The sequence below is a fragment of the Streptopelia decaocto genome, assembly GCF_964273445.1.
Source record: "Streptopelia decaocto genome assembly, chromosome: 21".
Lineage (NCBI taxonomy): Eukaryota > Metazoa > Chordata > Aves > Columbiformes > Columbidae > Streptopelia > Streptopelia decaocto.
Window position 1 is genome coordinate 7,030,038 of NC_138676.1, and position 15,279 is coordinate 7,045,316.

At 50.1% G+C, this 15,279-nt stretch overlaps 2 protein-coding genes across 2 annotated transcripts in view; one reads left to right on the plus strand and one right to left on the minus strand.

The window, feature by feature from the left end:
* Positions 1-537: 537 nt before the first annotated feature.
* On the plus strand, positions 538-1,470 carry LOC309448727 (olfactory receptor 14J1-like; the record flags this gene model as incomplete). Its single annotated transcript, XM_082070450.1, has 1 exon — positions 538-1,470. One exon carries the CDS (start codon positions 538-540, stop codon positions 1,468-1,470), a length of 933 nt encoding a protein of 310 aa, XP_081926576.1.
* Positions 1,471-10,275: 8,805 nt separating this feature from the next.
* LOC309448791 (uncharacterized protein) overlaps positions 10,276-15,279 on the minus strand; it is a 36,804-nt gene continuing 31,800 nt past the window's right edge. Inside the window, exon 6 of the mRNA XM_082070544.1 lies at positions 10,276-10,481. The gene's annotated coding sequence lies outside the window, so the exon portion shown is untranslated. The remainder of the gene's footprint in view (positions 10,482-15,279) is intronic.

The window sequence follows — 15,279 nt, forward strand, 5'->3', positions numbered from 1 at the left end:
GGAGCAGGACAGAGGGACAGAGCAGCTGCCCTCACTCTGCACAGACCCACAGGCACCCTCAGGTCTTGCAGGACTCGCTCTGTTCTCCCTAAGTGCAGCAGAAATGCTGAGGGTTTCTGACACCCAACAACACTCTGCAGTGAATATGGGCGGAGGTGTAAAAAAACGTGGAACTCTTAAACTGCCTTCACCATCTCTGTTCCCTATCACTGGGAAAGCAAGTGCTGACAGCCCTTCTGTGTCAGCAGAACCAGGACAGTCCCCACCGTTCCCGTGGCCCCACTTCTGCCCAGCTGGGCTGACTTATCGACGGCCCATGGGCACAGGCCCTGCTCTTGGTTGCACATTTTCCAGCCCAAGCAGGGCTGCAGCCACTGTGCTGAAAAAGGTTCTCCTAGAAAAACACAAGAGTGTCTGCGTGTGACAGGGGAGGGTCTATGGGAGTTGGTTTGATTTTTGTCAGAGAACGCTGCCCTGGATTCTCACTCTTTTTTTTTTTTTTTTCTCATGACAGCTCCCCGTGCTCAGGAAAAGCAAATGTCCAACAGCAGCTCCATCACCCAGTTCCTCCTCCTGCCGTTCACAGACACATGGGAGCTGCAGCTCTTGCACTTCTGGCTCTTCCTGGGCATCTACCTGGCTGCCCTCCTGGGCAACGGCCTCATCATCACCACCATAGCCTGGGACCAGCACCTCCACACCCCCATGTACTTCTTCCTGCTCAACCTTGCCCTCATCGACCTGGGCTCCATCTCCACCATTCTCCCCAAGTCCATGGCCAATTCCCTCTGGGATTCCAGGGCCATCTCATACTTGGGATGTGTGACACAGCTCTTTTTGTTTCTCTTCTTGATCACAGCAGAGTTTTATCTCCTCACAGTCATGTCGTACGACCGCTACGTTGCCATCTGCAAACCCCTGCACTATGGGACCCTCCTGGGCAGCAGAGCTTGTGTCAACATGGCAGCAGCTGCCTGGGCCACTGGGTTTCTCACTGCTCTGCTGCACACGGCCAATACATTTTCACTGCCCCTGTGCAAGGGCAATGCCCTGGGCCAGTTCTTCTGTGAAATCCCCCAGATCCTCAAGCTCTCCTGCTCACACTCCTACCTCAGGGAACTTGGGCTTATTGTGGTCAGTGCCTGTTTAGCATTTGTGTGCTTTGTGTTCATTGTGGCTTCCTATGTGCAGATCTTGAGGGCCGTGCTGAGGATCCCTTCTGAGCAGGGACGGCACAAAGCCTTTTCCACCTGCCTCCCTCACCTGGCCGTGGTCTCCCTGTTCCTCAGCACTGCCACGTTTGCCAACCTGAAGCCCCCCTCCATCTCTTCCTCATCCCTGGACCTGGTTGTGTCTGTTGTGTACTCAGTGGTGCCTCCAGCAATGAACCCCCTCATCTACAGCATGAGGAACCAGGAGCTCAAGGATGCCCTGTGGAAACTCATATCTTACAGTTTCCTGAAGCCTTAAACTGCCCATCTGCCCATAGGCGTTTTAATGTCGCTAATTACAGGTCCAGCCTGTCATCTGGATTTTTTGTTGTTATTAGTTGTTTTCTTATTGTGATAATGTTGTCATCCCCTTTCTAATTCACTCTTGGCTTTTCTTTTATAACTGTTGGCTGTGTAAATGAGGAGCCGTGCTCTCCTTGTCTCTAAACACAATAAAGGGCTCTTTAGTGACTTGTTTTTCACTATATCCTTCCTGCAAGGCCTTATGGAGCTGCAGGGATGGTTCCTGTGTGCATGGGAGAAGGGAAAAGAGTCCAGCCTGGCAGCACTTCCAGGGAGCAGCAGTGCTTGTTCTTCCAGAGCTGTTCTGGTTCCACTCCCACACTCTCCTTCTCATCCCTGGTGTTGGTGCAAGACCTGAGTGCTCTGGCAGCTTGGTCACCGTCCTGCTGTGTGTCAGTCCTGTGAGCGCAGGCAGGGACAGGCAATGGGCACTGCTGTGACAGAGCTGGACTCAAAACAGCCTTTACAGATAGAAAGGTGATCTCCTCAAGGCTGTCACTGAAGGTTTAAGTCTTCTTACAGAGATTCTCCCAAGAACATGCCCAAGAAAGTGACCCACAGATGAAACACTAGTGTATCATCTGAACAGCGTGTGTGTGCAGGGCTGGCACACAGCAGTGTCCTCTCACAGCCAGGCTCCTGCCAGAGACCTGCAGGACCAGCAGAGCAGGGGCTGGGCTGTGCCCCTGTGCACTGGACACCCCATGGAAGGTGCCTCAGGTCAATCACCATGGTCTGGCCCCTCACCACCACCATTTCCTGTACTGGCTTCTCACCCACAGAGCCTGTTTTCTCTCTATGGATAGACACTCAATGAATAGTTCAGCAGTCCATGTTCACATTGTACAGATGAGATGTGAGCACGCACATCATGTATGTGAGGTGACGTGAACCTGAGTGAGCACAAACACCATCAATTATTCATTTCCATTCAGTGAAGGCCTGTGGCAAAGACGAGGTCTTGAGATCACTTCGTATTGGGAGGAACAGCCTATGGGAAATCACCTGAATGCTGCACTGGGTTGTGCTTCCTTGAACTGAGCTCCCTGTGTCCATTCCTCATGACGTGGGACATCTCAGATGAGTGCAGAGCAGGTGACACAGCGCAGGGCTGAGGTGTCTCCCGTCCTTTGGGAGTGGCAACAGGAGGCCAGAGGGACACTGTGACTCCTGCCGCTGTGTGTAAAAGGGACAGACTCTGTCCCTGAGCATCCCTGGGCGAACAAGGAGTCCTGAGACCAACTCAGATATGGATGCCTGACAGAACCCTGATATTTCTGTGTGTGACTCAGTTAACAAACCCCACTGGATCAGTGAGATTCGTCTCAGCTGCCTTGGACAGGATCATTTCAAGTGTTCTAGTCTGCTCTGTCACCCTTTCTTGTGATTCCAGATTGTGATCTCAAAAGTGCCATAGAAACCAGAATGGTTCTGGGGGCCTTAGAAAACCCAGACCTCAAACCCATCTTCAAGAAGAGCAGGAATAGAAACTGCGATAACTACAGGCTGGCCACCCTTCCTCCCTCCCTGGGAAGGGGATGGGACACGTCCTCCTGCAGCCATTTCCAGGAATGTGAGTGACAAGGAAGGGATTGCTGAACCCAAATGGACAGGGGAAAGAAAGGCATGTTGTGTACAGCGCATTTGCAAGGCTCAGACATGGTCTCCTTCTGGCCAGAGGGGTGTTGCTGGGGCTCAAAAAGCAGGTGCTGGGTGGGAAGTTGGCTGAACCATCCAGCACAAATGTCATCAGTAGTACAAAGTCCTCCATGCAGCCAGTTACTGGTGTCATCCCTCAGTGACCAACACTTGGACAACACTGTTGAACGTCTTTATTCTCCCTTTCCAAGATATAAGAGACAGCACTTTAAGTGCCTTGAGGATGATACAAACCTGGGTGGAGGCCTTGAGCAACCTCACCTGGTTCACTCTGCCCTGAGCAGGAGAGTGAGACAAGATGAGTGAGACAAGGGCTTTCTGCAAACCTGAGTTATTCTGTGATTTATCAGAAATTTTGCCTTGGACAGGTTTCTGGAGAGAGAATAAGTAGCGGAATAGGGAAAAAAAAAAAAAAAAAAAAAAAAAAAGTAAGGCAGAAGAAGAGATCTGGAAGGTGTTAACAGAAGTACAGGAGTTCCAGTGAGGAGTGCTTTTCCCTCACAGTGTTAGTAGAAAATATATTTGACAAATTTGAACAAGGTGAGGAAGCGAGATGCGTGTCTACAGCCTGTGGGAAAGAGGGGCAGGTGTAGGAATGTATAGAACATACTTCAGTCTGGTGAGGTCTTGGCTGCTAAGGAGGGGGATGGACGGGTGTGGTGTTATGAGGTCAGCTGGGTCTCAGACACTCATAATCCAGTCAGAATCCTGTGGCTGTGAAGGGAGAGTGAGGTCAGTTCTGTGTCTGGAGGTGACAGCCCAGCAGCAGGGACATGGCCGGGAAAGAACCTCTGCCAAGGTACCCACAGGCCCTACCCAGGAAGAGCCCTTGGAGATGGGTTGTCATGTCCATCCCACCTGAGAACATGATGGGACATCGGCAGGGACATGGTCGTGTCTGTCAGAGAACCTGAAAGGCCAGTGGCAGTCCTGGGATTTAGAAGATCATGGGGAGGTGACTTCTCTATGGTGAGTAAAAAAACACAAGAAGCCTGATGATGGGATTCTCTGCATGAAGAGCAGTTTCTGAGGTGGCTGAGGTTCCCTTGGTAGTGGGAAGAAGCAGGAAAGACAAAATAATGTCAGAAAGTACAGCTTGGAAGGTGAGGACTGGATATCAGGAGTAAGAAATACCACTGGAAGGGCAGTGCTGTGGGGCAAGAACTCACCCAGAGGGAGCTGGATCAGCCCATGGTTTGTGTTCCAAACAGCAGCCAGTGAGGGTGCAGACACAGCAGTGAAGGTGCAGAGATGCTGGGGTGAGAGCAGGTGGGGAAGTGAGATGGGTGTCTGCAGCCTGCAGGGAAAGAGGGGCAGGGGTAGGACTGTGTAGAACAGCCTGTGGTGGAGATGGCAAAGGGCGCTGTAAGGCTGGAAGGGACCCACAGAACCCAGGTCTGTGTCCCCTTGGCCAGGGCAGTTGTCTCTGCCACTGAGGCCCAGGAGAAGACATGTTGTCCTCATGGCACTGGGGCCTCGGTGCCTCCTTGCAGCCCCATGGGGAAGCTGGAAGTTGTTGTCCCAGTGTTGTCCTTCCCTGGGCCTTGCACACCCACATCCCACGGTCCCAGGAAGAGCCCTGAGCCGTGTGTGAGGGACAGGATCCCCCTTCCCATTGCCTGGAGGTCATGGCTTCTCCTTTCTGCTTCAGAAAGCAAACCAAGGGGTTTCTGAGCATCAGAGCTGAAGAAAAGACTCAAAGGAGACCTCATGGTGGCTACAGCTTCCTCACAAGGGGAGAAGGAAGGGGAGGTACTGATCTCTTCTCTCTGGTGACCAATGACAGTGCCCAAGGGAATGGAAGAAGGGTGTGCCAGGGGAGGTTCAGGTTGGACCTGAGGAAAAGGTTCTTCCCCCAGAGGTGCTGGACACTGAACAGGCTCCCCAGGGAGGTGTCACGGCCCCAACCTGACAGTGATCAAGAAGAGACTGGACAGCGTCCTCAGACACACGGGGTGACCTGTGGGGTGTCGTGTGCAGGGACAGGAGTTGGACTAATGATCCTCATGGGTTCTTCCAACTCAGGACATTCTATGATTCTATGAAACACTAGGCCAAAAGTCCATGTGTTCATTGTCCAGATGAGTTGTAAACACACACATCATGTGCATGTCCAGTGTGTGCATGTGGTGAGATGAACCCAAGGGAGCACAAATCCATCAGCTATTCCTTGGGGTGCCATAAAGGTCAGTGGGACAGAGATGGTGTTCAGGGGTCTCTTCCAAACTGCGTTATTGTAGGATTCCATGAATCTTTTCTTTGGAGAGCTTTTCATATCAGAAAAGACAGAGAAAGGAGAAAAAAATCAGAGGCAGAAGCAGAAATATAAAATGCCCCAGAGTAAATACAGCAGCTCCTCTGAGGAACGTTTCTCTACTCAAACCCTTGATAGGAATCTATCAGATACATTTGATGAAAGCAGCTTAGTTTGATCTGCTCACACACTGGACCACAAGGAGGGTGATGGTGGGTACGATGCCGTGTGGTCACTTGTGTCTTAGGAACTCAAAGTCCAGTAGGAACCAATGGCTGTGGAGGGCACTGTGAGGTCACTTCTGCCTCTGCAGGGGATTGGTCAACAGCAGGAACATGGCTGGAAAGGACTGTGAGGTCACACACACGAGACGAGCAATCGGGCCCAATCAGCATGGCTGGATGAAAGGCAGGTCCTGCTTGACCAGCCTGATCTCCTTCTGTGACAAGGTGACCGGCTGAGCAGATGAGGGAAAGTCTGTCGTGGGGAGTGAATCCGCCACACGGGCTGTGGGTGTCGTGTCCTTAGACTGCAGTAAAGCCTTTGACACCGTATCCCACAGCATCTCCTGGAGAAGCTGCAGCTCATGGCCTGGATGGTGTATCTGCGATGGGTAAAGAACTGGCAGGAGGGCCGGGCCCAAAGAGTTTTGGTGAACGGAGCCAAATGTAGTGGGTGGCCGGTCATGAGTGGTGTGCCCGGGGAGCAGTATTGGGGCCAGTTCTCTCTCATCTCTTTATCAATGATCTGGATGAGGGGATCGGGTGCACCCTGACTATGTTTTCAGATGACACCAAATTGGGTGGGAGTGCTGATCTGCTGGAGGGTACGAAGGCTCTACAGAGGGATCTGTAGCTGCTGTTTCATTAGGCTGAGGCCATTTGTCCGAGGTTTAACAAGGCCAAGTGTCAGGTCCTGCACTTTGGTCATAACAATCCCCTGCAACACTACAGGCTTGGGGAAGAGTAGCTGGAAAGCTGCCTGGTGGAAAAGGACCTGGGGTTGTTGATTGACAGCAGCTGAACATGAGCCAGCGTGTGCCCAGGTTGCCAAAAAGGCCAATGGCTTGATGTGCATCAAGAATAGTGTAGTGGGCAGAACCGGAGCAGCGATCATCCCCTTGTACTCGGCACTGGTGAGGCCACAACTCAAATCCTTGGTTCAGTTTTGGGCCCCTCACTATAGGAAAGATCTTGGGGTGTTGCAGTGAGTGCAGAGGAGGGGGACAAGGCTGTTGAGGGTCTGGAGCACAAGACTGCTGAGGAGCAGTTGGGGGTTCTGAGGCTGTTTATCCTGGAGAAAAGGAGGCTGAGAGGAGACCTTTTCGCTCTCTACAACTATGTGAAAAGATGTCATAGCATGGAGGGTGTTGGTCTTCTCCTGAGTAGCAAGTGAGAGGATGAGAGGAAATGGACTCAGCTTGTACCAGAGAAAGTTCAGAATTAATATTAGGAAACATTTCTTCATGGAAAAGTTTGTGAAGCAGTGGAACAGGCTGCCCAGGGAAGTGGTTGAGTCACCATTCTCTGTTCCTTAGCACAGCTTATAGGAGGATCTGTTCCATCATCTTCCCAGGCACAGGTAAGAGGCTGACAGGTCAGTAGTTTTCAGGATCCTCCTTTCTACAGCAGAGCAGAGAAACACTGCCACACATCGCAGGTTAAAACGTGGAGACTGGACATGAGGAGGAAGAAATGTCACTCAAAGGGCAGTGCTGTGGTACGAGAAATCATCCAGAAGGAGCAGGAGATCAGTCCATGTACTTGTGTTTCCAGGAACAGCATGAGAGTGGAGACACATCAGTCAATGTATGGAAATACCAGGGTGAGAGCAAGGGGAGGAAGCGAGATGGGTGTCTACAGCCTGCAGGGAAACAGCAGCAGCTGAGGGACAGTGTAGGACAACCTGTGGTGGAGATGGCAAAGGGCACTGGCAAGGCTGCATGTCACCAGGAGAACCCAAATCTTTGTCCCCTTGGCTGTGGCCATCGCCTCTGCCACAAAGGCCTGTGAGGAGACGTGTTGTCCTCAGGCACTGGGGCACCTCATGGCCTCCTGAACACCCCCAGTAAGGCTGGGAACTGTCACCCCTTTGTCCTTCACTCACACCACACAGCCCACATCCCCTGCCCCAGGCAGAGCCCTGAGCAATGTGTGAGGGACAGGATCTGCCTTCCCAGGGGCTGGGGGTCAGGCCTTGGCCTCTCTGCTGCATCCAACTAAACCAGGGTTTTCCCAGCACCTCAGCTGCCTGCACATTTCCCTTTGTTTATCTGCCATCATGGCCTCCAATTCTCTGCTCTAACGAGTCCCTGGGGAGGCTTTGCTGGTACTTGCCCTCAGTGGAACTCATTAATACTTCAAGGAACTTAGTACTTTTTTCTTCTGGCTTTGAACTTCTGGAAAGGTTTGTGCAATCTCCTCTCAGCACCTGAGTAATGTTCAAGGACTCAGCACCAAACGCACCATGGGGCTCATTACACTCTAACAAACCATGTCTCTTCTTGTAATGTCCTTCCAATCTTGTATAGTTAATTAGAGAGTTTTCTTTGTGTAATTATGGAGAAAGATTTCAAAAAGCTTCTGATAAAGAAGTCTTTCTATTGTAAAGGGTGTATTTTAATCCTTTTCAGTTTGGAGAAGATGTGATTGCAGCATTGTCTGATGTTGATCCAGGGTCTCTCCTAAGGAGGTCTGGACTGGCTGGAGAAGCTGTTCCTTGAGGTCTCACACCGTGTGGACAACCTTGCTCCTCACCTCCCCAACCCCATCGTTTCTCTCATTGGCCCCCTGGGCCTTGCATCCCTTTTCCTCACACCAGACTTCACTGCATCTGCAGCTGGATGTGCCAGCTCCTTTGCACCAGCTCCCACCTGCTCTCCTTGCAGACCCAAGTGCACACAGCAAAGAGGGACTTTGCTTTACCCTTGAACAAACAAAATACAACTGATGAGAGTCATGATTAAAAGAAAACAGGCTCCTCAACTGTACACCAAGGACAAGCTGCCACCACTGAGGTTCACCTTCTCCAAGGCAGAACCATGCAAGAAATGTTTGAGACAGAAAGGAAATAATAAAATAAACACAATAAAAGAGTTAGCTAAAGACAGAATAGACAGACTACTGAAAGACAAGGAAGCTTTTAACTCCTTGAAGCTGAAAACAGCAACTGGGTTGTTGACAAGTGTCTGAGTGATCAAACAGTAAGAGGAAGGGAAATCCAGAGAGGAATTGCAAGTGTTGTGTGCAGATCAGCTGCTGGAAATGGGGCTGCAGACATGGTCAGTTTAGTCAGGGCAGGAGGAAATACCTGGAGGATGAGGGAGATGGGATGCACAGATAACAGAGAGAGTGCTGAGAAGGCAAATCTAGTGCAGGATCAGAAGTTCTCCTCTTGTTCTTAATGCACATCCTGAAAAGTCTCATTTTGATCTCATGAGGAAACACTGATATTTAGAGTATTCAAAACAAAGAATAGAGAAATAAAACACCAATAACATTTGATTCTTAAAGTTGCAAGAAGACAGTATCTTCAATTTAAATCTTTCATTTGGTTTCCTTTTACCTCCATTTAAAAAAAAAATGTTCTCAAGATTTCTATCCTAGCAAAGCCTACAGCATTAAGAAAGTTAATTGACCTGTTAATTGAACTGTTCTCTTTTAGAATGCCGTATTGACAGTGATCTCAACAGATCTGTGTTTTCTGTCTATGTGATCATAAGGAAAAAAAAATATTTACGTGTTGGTAAGTATATAGTAAAATATATAATTGTATCCAGTTACTCAGCAAAATGCATTTCCTACCAGCACTCTGAATGGAAGAATCTTTCTTCTGAGAAATTGCTGCCTCCCGAGCACCTGTGACTTGAGACAGGAATCTGAAGGAGAACAAGCAGCAGTGGATGTGGATCACGTCAGGGGTCACTGGAACTAACACAATCCTTTCCAGTCTATGGGACAGCAGGGGCAGCATCCCAGGAACAGGGACAGCAGGACCATGTCACAGTGAGGCCACTCTCCACCATCTTGGAAAGCTCATGGAGACTGGGGGGACTCCCTGACCACTGGCAGCTCTCACACAGTGTGTGCACTTTTCAAAATGGCCAATGGGTGAGCAGGGGAACTAAGGGCTGTGCCCCAGAGCATGTCCACTGGGACCCCATTTCTGGGTGTCTGGAAGAGAAGGTGACGGGGTTTGCCCAGGGCAGGTTGTGCCTGTCCATCCTCTTTGCTTTCTGTGAGGAAAGGACAGGGTTGTGGACTTTGGGAAAACATTGATGATCTGTTACCTGGAAGTCAGCAAGGTATTCAGTGTCATCCCCCACAATATTCTTGTGTCCAAGGTAGGATATTATGGTCTCTGTCAGTGTGCAAGTAGATGGGTAAAAAGCCATCTGGATGGTTGAGCTAAGAAAGGTGCTGTAGAAAGGGAGAAACTTTCCAGTCATGAGGACAGTCCAGCACTGGAAGCTGTTTCCCAGGAGTGCGTACCCACTGTGTCCCAGAAAGTGACAAAGATGTGTTTGGATAAAGCCCTGAGCAATCTGGTCTGAACCTGCTTTGAGCAGGACACCTCCTGAGGTCCCATGCAGCCTGAATGACGCTGTCCTTCCTTCCCCTTCATGTTTTCAATTTAGAGAAAGCTCTCAGGTTCTCCCTGACCACAGGAATAATTCACAGAGGGTCCAGAGCTGCTTTACAAGGGCCCCAAACGGCCCTGACAACATCTTGTTCATCCCTTCTCCAATGTCCCCACCCAGGGTCTTCTTTTTCGCTGTCCTTATACCCTTCCAGAATGAACAGCCCATCTTGCTAATCCTTTCAGAGCAGGTTGTTCAAGAGGTGTCAACATCCATGTACAGAGTCTGCACAGCAGCCAGGCAGCAAAGCCACCATTACAGAAATGGAGATGAGACACTTGACCAGCTCCTTGCACCCAGATATCAGCGTGACATGTCTGCTGAGATTGCCGGGAACACCTGAACTGTAAGAGCAGAGCATGTGAGTCCTGGTTGGGTATCCTGGCTTGTCTCCTGACCCATGTGGTGCTTCAGGCTGTGAAGAGAATCAAAACCAGCCATTGGACTGGGGTAGTTCCATTTCACACGTGTCACACAGGGCAGATGAAGGGAGCTCAGAAATCCAGACTCTGCTGCACGGTTGGGACTGCAGAGACTGGAAATGCAGGTGACAGTGTGTGTCAGTGCACACACATAAAGATTCTGGCTTCCTTTGGGCCTTTGCACTGACCTGGGATCTGCTCCTTGGCCACCTTTGTCTCAAAAAGAAACTATTCCCCTACACCACCTCCACTGCACACCAGGAAAAAAAAAAAAAAAGAAGAAAAGTTATGAAAAAGGGATGATTTTGGGGTAATTCTGACCAAGAGTTTTAGTCTTTAAATTATTTAAAAAAAAAAAGTGAGAGAAAAATCATTGTTCTAAGAACTTCTTTCAAGACGCAACTACTGAGGTGTAGGACATGTTTTCAAAAGTAAGAATGACTGTTAAGAATGAAATTAAAGAGCTTTAGTTCATCATCATAATCACCAGTAAGAAGAAGGAGTTCCCTGTTACTGTTATCAGTGACAGCACCACTGTTCACAAACACCCTTCAGAGCATCTCCGTTTTTCCTGGGCTCCAAAGCTCATCCTGCTCAGAGTTTGACAGGATTGCTGCAAACCCCTGTGACCCAAATCTCTACGACTGTCTCTCCTCAACAGCCTTTTACCCTAGGAAGGGGAAAACTGCCAATGCAGGCACCAACCCAGTGCCCAGCCTGCCTGGAGAGCCAGGACAGTTGTGCCACAAAACAGCCGCCTCTGAGGGAAGCTGGAGGTGATGGGATTGAAATGGTTTCAACCCAAGTCATAGAATCATAGCATCATAGAATCATTTATGCTGGAAAAGACCATTAAGAACATGGAGTCCAACCGTAAATCTAACACTCCCAAGTACTCCACCAAACCATGTCCCAAAGCGCCACATCTCCACGTCTTTTAAACACCTCCCGCAATGGGAGCTCCAATCCTGAGCTGGCAGGACACCATTGGCTGCAGTGGGACATAAGATACTGGTCATGGCTGTGAGTTCAGCCCTCGCTGCAGAATGTCTCACACCCTCACTGAGGAGGGCAGGGGGCTGGGAGATGGGAGCATGTTTCAGTTTCCAGATCCAGGACAGAGCCCAAACAATCCTGCCCTTGACTCTGGATCCCATTTCCTGAGATGTAAAGCTGGTGGGGCTACTGTGGATAATCATGTTAAAAGGCATCAATAATCCTTCAGGTGTTTGTGTAATATGTCTAGGAATGTCAGTCGTATATTCTTATATTTACATATTGGTAAAATAGTACTCTGCATCTGTGGTAGCCCCTCTGGTAATGACAATTAAATAGGTATTTGCACTATAAGGCTCCATACCCCATCCACAAGCACACATCTAAGTGGTTCAGATGAAGGGTGGTCTGGCAAACGTCACCCTTTGTGTCCCCAGGTGATGGACACTGCTCATGTGCCTCTGCAGAGAGTGGCAGGAGCTGGATCCTCTTATTGGGACAGACTCCTTCCAGGAGAGACACAGACACAGGGGAACTCATCAGGGCTTTACGGCATTTCACTCGGCATCAGTTTTGACATATTGGGTGCTGTCCTGTGACTGCCCTTTCTGCACAAATGATCATACAAACACAACCATTTAGTGAGACATGGTCATAAAGGGGCTGTTATGGACAAGAAAGCTCACCATGAACTGTGGAGAGAGTGAGGGAGTTTATAATAAGCAGCAGGAAGAACCAAGAAGCTCGAGGCCTCTTCTGAAGAGCGGGACACATGAGCAGACGTGATTGGCCATTGTAGGTGTGGGAGAGGGTCAGGGCATGTCAGGGAGAAGCAATGAGATGGCTGATGGCTTCAGTGAACCCTTCCAGCCATGGCTGAGCCCAGAAATGGAAAGCAGTTGATGTCTGCAGGTGGAGGAGGAACAGGAGGAAGATTTTCCTGGGAATATGGAAGGAAGAAAGGCCTCTCTTGGGCTAATCACGTATGGCAGTGCCATTTGCATGCTATGGGCATGGCTGTGCCTGGGAGATGGGGAACGGCTGCTGCTGGGGTGTCTGTGCTCAGTCATGGCCCATGAGCTGACCCTGCTCTGCTCCTCTCTTACACTGCCCACACTTGGATGGTCCTCAGGAATCATCCATGAGCCTGGTGGATGCATGAACCTCCTGCAGTGATGGCCATGGATCCAAATAGGGGATTCAAGCAAGTGTGGGACTGGGACATTGAGGTGACTGGTGACCATTGCCAGGTGTATCAAAGAAGCTGGATGAGTTGTGAGGAGCTCACAGGCATTTCCAACTCCTCAGAAATACAGAGCCTTGCAGTTAAAGCAACAGCACTTGACATAAACACCACCCCCAAAACACAAAACACTCACACTGACCACAGGAAAAGCCTTGAAAAACATTGGAGAAAAATCTACCGGGTCCCAGGGGTCAGGGCTCAGCCATTCTGGTGATGAACAATCATCAAGGACTGACATGGCATCAGAGCCACCTCCACATGGCCCTCACCACCTGGAACCACTGTCTCCAAGTCTTTCCTTCACCAGCCTCCAGGGACAGGGACCTGCACTGGTTGTTTCCTTCACAGCTGTGTCAGTGATGGCGCTTCATGGGGTCCAAACACCCTCAGAAACTTGGGGTTTGCTTCTGCCTTTCACTTCATTAGAGGTTTGTTCATTCTCTCAGTAGCTGCAGTTCAGGATCATGGCAGCAGAGGGCTCATTAACATCGAAAATGCTCTTGCAAGCCAAAGCTCTGCGCATCATTATCCTAAAGGCTTCGAGTCTGGTGTGGATGATTAGGGAGATTTCAGGAATAGCCAAACAGAGAGCATTTCCACAATAAATAGCAATAAAGCCAAATTTCTTCTATTTCCTTCCCTGTTCACCCTTCCCTCCCTTTACAGAATAGGTAGTATCAGCAGACTCCAGTTCATATTGATGTGTTGAAGCTCCTGATAAAGACTGAATATGTCAGAAAAGTGGGTACCTATATCACCATGTGAATCAGGAGATAGTCCAGGACACCTTAAGAGGAGTCAGACACCTCTGGACCAAGAAGTGGGTGTTCCTGGCAATCTCAGGTGCCACAGCACAGTGATACTTGTGTTCAGGGAGTTGGTCAAGTGACCCATTTCCTGTTCTGTAACAGTGTCTGAGTTTGCTCAGGTCACCCCTTACTTGAGCCCCATCCAGTGCTGGGTGTTCTCCAGACTCCTGCCTTCAGGAACAAAGTCCCAGGAGACCTTGCTGGTGAAGATGGAGGCAAAGCAGCCGTGAAGAACCTCAGTCCCATCTGATTCTACTCTTACAAAGTTCAGCAGCTGGCCCACGTTCACCCTGTCTATTCTCTTGCTGCAAGTGAAGCTCTGTCAGGTCATCTTGCTGCCCTTCCCGTGCAGGTATCAAGTCCAGGGCAGCTTTGTCACCATCCCCACATCCATGGACAAGGTTTCTAAATTCCTCCTGTGCAGCTTCCCCTGCTCCCACCTCCTGTGTGCTGCCTCTGTGCCCTCCAGCTCCATCAGTTCAGAGAAGCAGCCTCAAAAGATAAATGCTTCTCTTCATGGGTACTTGGAGAGATCATTCTTGTGCTTGGAGCAGGCTGTCCTGTAAGGATTACCAGATTTCCTGAGCTCCTTCACCCTTCAGATCTACTTCCATGTCACCACTTTGCCCACCATCCCCCAGTATGTCCAAGTCTTCTCTGGATTCCACCAGCCTGTGCTCTGCTGCTGGCCTTCCTCCCTCCCCTCTGGTGCCGGGCACCCCTCTGTGTCCTGCTCATGACAGCCAAGGTGGACACTGATGTTCACATCCCTCACCAGGGTTTCCTTATTTCCCATTTCCAGATCCAGGTGAACATCACCCTTGTTGGCCCATCAGGCAGACATGTTGAGCAGTTGGCCCAAGATCCCCTGGACTGTTGGCAGCTGCAGCTTTGCCTGGCCAGTGAATGTCAGAGCAATTACAGTTCCCCAGAGGAACCTGCTCATTGACTGGTGACTTCCTCAGGTTGCTGACAGAAGATCTTTTCCATTTCTTCTCCATGATCAAGTAGTTTGTAACAGCCAACACACTGTTACCCTGTACTGGGTTTACATGGCAAAGTCTTGGAACTGAGGGTGAGTGTGGGTGTGCTACAGTTGTCACCTATCTGAGAAGACAACAGGAGTTTGACTGATGTCAGACAGAGCTGATTTCAGCTTCTCCAAGATGGACCCAGTCCTTGCCCAATCTGAGCCACTCAGTGATGCCGGCAGCACCTCTGGGATATTGTATTTGAGAAAGGGTAGAAAACACTGCACAACAGCAAGTGGGAGAGAGGAGGGAGGAGATGTGAGAGAAAAGCTCTGCAGACACCAAGGTCATACCCCACAGGACCCAAGCAGGTCCCTCAGCAGCCAAATCCTGCTCTCCTGAAATCCTGCTCTTGGCCTTGTTCTCATTTCCCAGGAGCCTCAGCTCCACTTTCCCATCCCTGACTGTTCCATCCTGACCAACTCTTTCTGGTTTGTAAGTGTGAAGTCCCAGAGGGCACCTCACCCCACTGACTCCTCAGTCACCTGTGTCAGGAAGATGTTGTCAATGAGCTCCAAACCCCTCCTTGTCCCCAGCCAGGAACCTGGGAGGTGTGGGACCATAGTCCTGCCCTTGGCCTTGCACAGCCCCACATCACACTGTCCCAGGAAGGGCCCTGGGCAACGAGGGAGGGACAGGATCTGACTTCGTAGGGCTGGGGGTCAGGGCTTAGTCCTTTGGTTAATGAAACACATCCAGGTTTCCTCAG